The following is a 7500-nucleotide window of genomic DNA, read 5'->3' on the forward strand; positions in this document are numbered from 1 at the left end:
ATTTTGAGATTAAGTTGAGATGGTTTGTTGCCCGTATTACTACCTTCTTACGTGACAAATTTCCATATTCCAAAACGTAAAAGCGACGTCTACTTTTAGCAACATAAAAATTTGTTGCACAAGAGGATGGTAATACGCGCAACAAAACATCTCAACTTGCAACGCAACATTGTTGCGCGACATGTTGTACGAAAAATGTTGTCTTTATTACTGGGCCTTAAAGAAGACCAATCTGGGCTTTGGCCAGGATTTTTTGACCCCTAAAAGAGACACATTAAAAACATATATTTATATTTCTTCGCGTGAAACCCTAAACGAGACCTTCACGGCTACATATGGGCTATATATGATGGCGTTTTGCCGGGCCTTACGCTTATCCAGAAAATTGACAATTTAATACGTGTATTTTCCTTGGGGTACAACCTTTGTGAGGCCTTGTAGATCAAGAAAACAACCTGACGGTAGCAACACAATCTTGCCCGCATGAACAGCCCAGTTTGCGACCCTTTTCGGTCTTTGAGTTCAAGGAGTAAACAAAAACAACAACTCACCAAAACTGAACGTCCCAGACGGGGTAGTTATGTCCTTTAAAACAAACTAATGAACTGAAGGTATAGAGACTCCATAGACGCACTATACAGAATAATAATAATAAAAAACAATTTAAAAAAAAACCCACAATAAATGCAAAAAAGGCGCAGGTCGTGCGTTTCAAATTGCCACATGGTCCAACCATCTGGCAATGGTAATGGTAGACTGCAAAACAGCCGTACAGTATTTTTGCGTTGGACGAATGCATCTTTTCAAGCGTAAGGTCTGGAACGAGTGTGAAAACGAAGAGTGAGACTGGGGAGAGAAGTGTGAGGCCCGCGTGCCTAGCGCGCGAGAATTCGAAAACCGACTGTTTTGCAGTCTATGGTAATGGGTAATCGATTTATATACCGCCTGTATCACATACAGTCTCATGGCGTTTTACAATTTTCTCTGAGCTGAGAAGTAACTGTGGAGCTAGACTTTTCTCAGACTTAGGGCTTCGCGGAAAAAACGATATGCTGAAGGTCCCATACCATGTCACTGTATTTACGCACACTTGTGGGAGGTTGAAAACTAACAGAATTTTCAGAAGGATTATGATACAAGACCATCGGTGTTGCGTCCCAAACCTTCCGGGGGGACCCCTCCCCCGACCTTCTTGGTAATCCCTGAATGCTCAATTCCCAGAATTTAAATTAAATTAAACCAAGTAATAGCAGAATAAATAAATCAGAAGAAGAAAAACGAAAGTTAAGGTCCTCATTGCAACCAGGCCCAGGTTGCGTAAAGCACTGTTAGCGCTAACCAGCGTTAAATATCATGGATACCGCTTAACGCTAACTGGGCTTCGAGCAACTGGCCGCAGGTCGACAATCAGAGATGGTTTGATGCTACTTCGGTTTTAAGTCCACTAAATGCAATTTGCAAGGTTACGATGTATGACACAATGTTTCAACTTTTTTTGTCTCACTAAAAAAAAACGGATGGTAATCAGCGAGCAAAAAAGGGCACTTGTTACAGCCTCAATAACATCAGTGACAAATTACTCCTTAATTTAGGCCCGAAATTTCAGCGTTAATTTATAATTTCAAATGTGAAATTACAATGTTGCCATGGCAACTTTTTTTATAGTGCCAAAATGGCGTCTTACGAACGCAATTTGTCACCCATGATATTAATAGCCAATCAAATGGTATACTCGTGAAATGAGGGAATCATTTCACTCGTCACAATTTGATTACCCGTACTTAGATCACCTGTAATGAAGACACCAGGCAGGAGTGTCGTAACCAAACCTTTCAAATGCAAAACAATCTTATTGTTTTGTCCTCCAGATTGGGAATTAACTGAAAGGTGTCTATAGGTTTTGATACCTAACAGTTAGTGCAAACCAGGCTTTGAGCAACCGGCCCCTACTCGGGAAAACGAAAAGAACTGTGTGTGAAAAGCGAGTGGGGGCTTGGGTCGAGGCAAGGCGACCCTAACCCCGCCTCGCCTCGACCGAAGCCCCCACTCGCTTTTCACACGCAGTTCTTTTCGTTTTCCCGACTATCTGGGAGCCTGGAACAGTCTAAAAGACAAAAGAATAATTTCTTGGCCACCATTTATGAATATGGTATATACCTGTTCTGTCTGCAGAGCTCGAGAGAAGGAATGAGTTATCTGTGTTAAAACTAGTAGAAAATACTGGCCCTGAATGGCCAATCAAGCGTCTACTCTCCACAGCTGTCCTAGAGGAGTAAAACAACAACACAATTACTGTTATGCATTTTGTAATGTGCTGTAAATCTCTGCTGTGAAGATGAAGTCTCTTTTAAAAGGCCTTCCCGTTGGGAGTTCTCTTAAGCTTTTCAGTTAAAGCAAATACGGTCGTATGAGTAACATGAATAGTCTTTCTTGAAAAAATTAGCTTGTCGTAAAAAACGTTGCTGTTATTCATTGTGGTGAAGTACTGTACAATAATAATAAAGTATTCTCATTTGTCTAACGGTGTGGTCACTTGTGATGTAGAGAAACACAACTGAGAGAAACACAACAACAGGAGAACCGTACCACAGCGGGCTGCCAAAGGAACAACACACCAAAAATACAAGGATTGAAATATACCAATCACAGCTGCTTAAAACCAACCAATCATACAAAGAGCATCCTGCTTAAAAGGTGACGCGTAACCAGTCGACCTCATAGCCTGATGAAGACTAGTAGTATGAAGTCGAAACATCGCGATCTACATCACAAGTGACCACATCAAGACAAACGAGAATACTTTATTATTGAAAATTAGCTACATTCTCAAGTAAAGTAAACCCATTTACCAAAACAATCATTTCATACTTGGACTGACTTCAAAAGAAGGCTCAGGTGACCTGTAGACAGTTCACAGTCCCTAGTTTTCCTTTTCAATCATCAAGATCATGCAACTTTAACCTGTTGAACTCTTGGAGTGAGACTCAATAGATTTTACTCTGTCAAACGCCAGATGATTTTACTCGTCAATGAGGGGGGAGGGGTAGGGGCTCAGGAGTGAATGGGTTATATTTGAGAACAATTATTGTCCCCATCTATCTTGGGAGGGAGAATTGCTACTCCCCTCACCCCATTCAGTAGATTTGTCACTTTCTCAATCTTAACCAAGCTTGGGAAGACAACTCTACTTTAATGGTTCATTTTAGTGTTTGGTGCTCTCGTAGTAGACAGGTAAAAAATTATTGCGTTATGACATAAATTCAATCATAACCGTTATGTGTGATGTCACTAGCAATAGGGAACAAACCTGTGGTCCATTATTCGCTCAAGAACATCCTCTGTGAAATAAAAGTGATTAACCACAGTAAATGGCTTAGTTTATACTGTCTTCTAGAAACACAATTAGCTTTTAAGTTTTTTACAGCCACTCCGCTCTAAGAAAAACTCAAACTTAACAGAACATGATTGAGAACCCCAGCTGGCAGAAGGAAACCAGTTAGCTATTTACAAAGTACCTTGTAGTTGAATTTGGGAACACATACAAATGTAAGACAAATCCAGCCAATGGTAAGAGAGGGATCTGAGCCCAAAGCAACCACATGCAAATCAAATGCCCTCACAACCAGACCAGGCCAGCTTCTTGACTCATAATACTGTAAAATTCTGAAAATAAGCCCCTCCAAAATATAAGCCCCTCAAAGTGGTAATGCAAAAAACCCTCTGTTAAATTGCCCCTCCCGGGAGCTTGTACTTGGAAAATTGCCCTCAAATACAAAGTAAAACAAAGCAAAAACGGTAAATTAATTTACTTCCAAGTATAAGGCTAGCACAATCGATTTGCAAACACAATTTCCCTCTGTAGATAAACCCCTCCAAAAATAAGCCCCTCGAAAAGGGCCTTTGAAAAAATTAATATAAGCCTTGTGGCTTACTTTCAGAATTTTATGGTACATATCAAACTCGTGACTTGTAATAATGATAGTAAGTACCAAAAGCTTTGTGCCTTTCTCTCAAAAGAGCGATGTCTAACAGCATATTTTACTCATTAATGGGGGAAGTTCATTGCAGCTTGTACTTGGAAAATTTCCATCCGCAGATAAGCCCTTCCAAAAATTAAGCCCCTGAAAAAGGGCCTGAGAAAAATATAAGCCCTGGGGCTTATTTTCGGAATTTTACAGTATGTACTGAACCCGTCACTTTTAATAAGTATCAAAATCTTTACGCCTTTCTCTCAAAAAATAATAGTGATGTCTAACAGCATCTCATTTTGCTCATCAATGGGGGAAGTTTATTGCAGAAATTCAATGACATTACATTATTTATTCAACTTTAACTGACCTGCTTCTTTGTCAATTTGTGCAAGTTCTGAGGGTGATTTGAGCATTCTCAGTTTCTTTGGGGTGAGGCTCCACACCCGCACACTACTGTCCTCAAATCCACCTGACAGCAGGCTTGAGTCCTCTGACATACTAACTGTGTTCAAACTGTAATAAGAGGATGATTCTCTGAGATAATTGGTCAAAGATTGCATCATACCTTGCCATTATCACTCTATCCATTGACATTACATGGGAATCTTTGTTCACTGTTCACAATAATTATTTTTGCCTTATTATCATAATTTATCCCATAAATGATAATTATCTTTTTTATTATAAATTATTATTCTTCATACTACGACGACGACGATGACAACGACTACCACGACGACTACTACCACCACCACCACCACCACCACCACCACCACCACTACCACTACCACTACCACTACCACTACCACTACCACTACCACTACTACTACTACTACTACTACTACTACTACTACTACTACTACTACTACTACTACTACTACTACTACTACTACTAATGATAATAACAATAATAAAATAAATAATAATAGTATTGAAGCATCTTTATGCCTCCAATTCAACCTAGACTCTATTTATTGCCTTTGGCCCTCAACTTCTTTTTGGACTGGAATTCTTTAGTCAGACTTGAAGTCCAGACCAATCCTTATTGGTGAATGCAAAATAAATTATTACTACTCATCACCTACAGTACTTGTCATCTAGAACAGCTCCCACTCAAAAACTGATTACATTGTTCAAAATCCTTATTTCTTTCACCAGACTAACTCAGTGAATGTCCCAGAATTTTTGTCCTAATGTGCCATTAGCTTAAAATTCATGCTGAGCAAATCATTAATATTGTTCCAGAAGACATTATGCTTAACTTCAAAAACTCAATAATAATTCACAAACCTAATAGCCTTTCAACACTGATAAAATGTCATATGCATGACCTTTAATTAAACCCGATAAAACATTCCTATTTAGGATTCTTTACCTCTAAAGAACAGTAATTAGGCCGGGCTTGTTTTTTGTCCGGTATGCTAATATCTTCCTCTCACAATTTGAACATTAAATTTTGTGCAAACTCCTGAGGGAAACTTTTTTGAGGATTGTTTTTCAAGCTGCTGTGCGTAAATAATATTGTCACAGTGACAATGAAAGCCTAAAATTTTGTGACACAACTTTCTCTCCTCACCTTGTATGTGCATTGAGTACACTGTAGAAGCAGATGGATGGAAGAGTGTCCGGACCCAACCTTATTCTTTTGGCAGCTTCTCTCATCAAGGTAATCTTCACCAATTTATCACTGTCCTTCCTAAGAAAAGAACACATAGGTGATTGATTATCTTGTCTGTATTAGCATTGGGATTAGAAAGCTAGAAAGCAGATTTTATCATGGCATGCAAAGTTTTAAGATGCAAACCTGCATGAGTGCAATGCAGGATTCAGGATTCAGGATTCAGGATTCAGCATGTCCCAAGCATGAAAAAGGCCCATTAATTTTATTATAATCTACACTTCACACCCCTAACATTTTATCCTATGAAGCCCTTTAATGATCAAACTGACCTGCTGCTGATAAATTTGATAAGTTGGTAGAGCATCACACCAATAGTGAAGAAGTAATGGCTTTGAATGTCATTGAAACTGCCTAAATTTTATTCAGTTTTCTAGGATGACAACAACTTAAAAATGTCTAGGTACAGTACCGCTCAAAACTATTTGTGCATTTGCCGTGGTTCTGACTAGGTGAAACCGCAGATTCAATCTCCAGTTTGACCGAGGCAAAACCTCGTCTATGGTAACCGAAAGCCGAGGTTTCACCTAGATTTTTTCCGGTTGATTTATGCCGCGGTTAAGAGAGGACGTAGTATGCTTTTATTTAGAGCAAATGCTATCAAAGAAATTGACAATTACTATGCGTATTTGCCGTATTTACAATCTCCTATGTTTGGCACATTCGATTATAATAAAGTCGCTTTAATAAAAGCGTTCATCATTTTTCTTTTTCCAGCAAACGACAAGATTTCTAAAATTGTTCCAGATGTGTTCAATACAGATGTTATAAAGATCAGCAGAAATTCTATCAAGAAATTTACATGTGTTTGGGAAATCTCGTCTTAGCAATCTTAACAATCTTGATAATCTTGCAGTTCCCTTACATAATAATAATTATAATTATTATTATTATTATTATTATTTTTACATGTACCTTTCACTTTCATTTCATCAAAATGCAAATAATAATAATAATAATTATTATTATTATTATTATTATTATTATTATTATTATTATTATTATTATTATTATTAAGAAAGAGAGAAGTGATCCTTCCACTTAGCCTGTCTCTTACAGACACCTAAGAAAGTCAGGTCACTTCAACAGGATTATTTTGAGCCCAAGACCTCTGGGATGCCTGTGCAATGCTCAGTACCAACTGAGCTACTGTATGAAGCCCACACAGTTGGGAGTAGGTCAATAATTATTATTATTATTATTATTATTAAGAAAGAGAGAAGTGATCCTTCCACTTAGCCTGTCTCTTACAGACACCTAAAAAAGTCAGGTCGCTTCAACAGGATTATTTTGAGCCCAAGACCTCCGCGATACAGCCTGTGCAATGCTCAGTACCAACTGAGCTACTGTATGAAGCCCACACAGTTGGGAGCAGGTCAATATTATTTGTTGGGATCTTGTGTTCCTATGAATGACTATAAAATCAATGCAATAAATGCATATTTGAAATGCAGCTTATAAAATTATAATGAAAGAGAGGTCATTGCTTAATAATTAGGGAGCTTTAGCAACGACGATGGAAACGGCAACGAGAACGTCATCTCAAAACATAAATTCTCATTATTGTAATCACTTCACGACTATTCCAAGTTTTTTAATATAACAAAGGTGTGGCAGTGCCTCAGGAGTGAAATCGTTATGAGCGGCCCTTAATTTAAGGGTGAAAATTAAAATTTATCCTCAGGTGCTGACCTTCTTCATAAATCCTCAAATCTAGCTATTTCACGTTGTTGTTTTGCTCACGACAGCAAAGAAATAAACAAAAGTGAAAAACAGACACACAGAGTGTGCAAAGCCATTGTTTTTGCCCCCTAAATATGCAAATTTGTGACAATCTTGTTGTTGTCACCG

The 7500-nt window shown here is 38.3% G+C and overlaps 1 protein-coding gene across 1 annotated transcript in view; it reads right to left on the reverse strand.

Annotated features, from left to right (window-relative positions):
- LOC138049942 (transcription initiation factor TFIID subunit 5-like) overlaps positions 1–7500 on the reverse strand; it is a 27704-nt gene that overhangs the window by 5903 nt on the left and 14301 nt on the right. The window contains exons 13-17 of the mRNA XM_068896425.1: positions 5548–5667; positions 4339–4484; positions 3308–3338; positions 2158–2264; positions 552–633 (exon numbers count right to left, since the gene is read on the reverse strand). Of these exons, the coding sequence (XP_068752526.1) occupies positions 552–633; positions 2158–2264; positions 3308–3338; positions 4339–4484; positions 5548–5667 (486 nt within the window). The remainder of the gene's footprint in view (positions 1–551; positions 634–2157; positions 2265–3307; positions 3339–4338; positions 4485–5547; positions 5668–7500) is intronic.

The sequence above is a fragment of the Montipora capricornis genome, chromosome 5, assembly GCF_036669925.1.
Source record: "Montipora capricornis isolate CH-2021 chromosome 5, ASM3666992v2, whole genome shotgun sequence".
Classification (NCBI taxonomy): Eukaryota; Metazoa; Cnidaria; class Anthozoa; order Scleractinia; family Acroporidae; genus Montipora; species Montipora capricornis.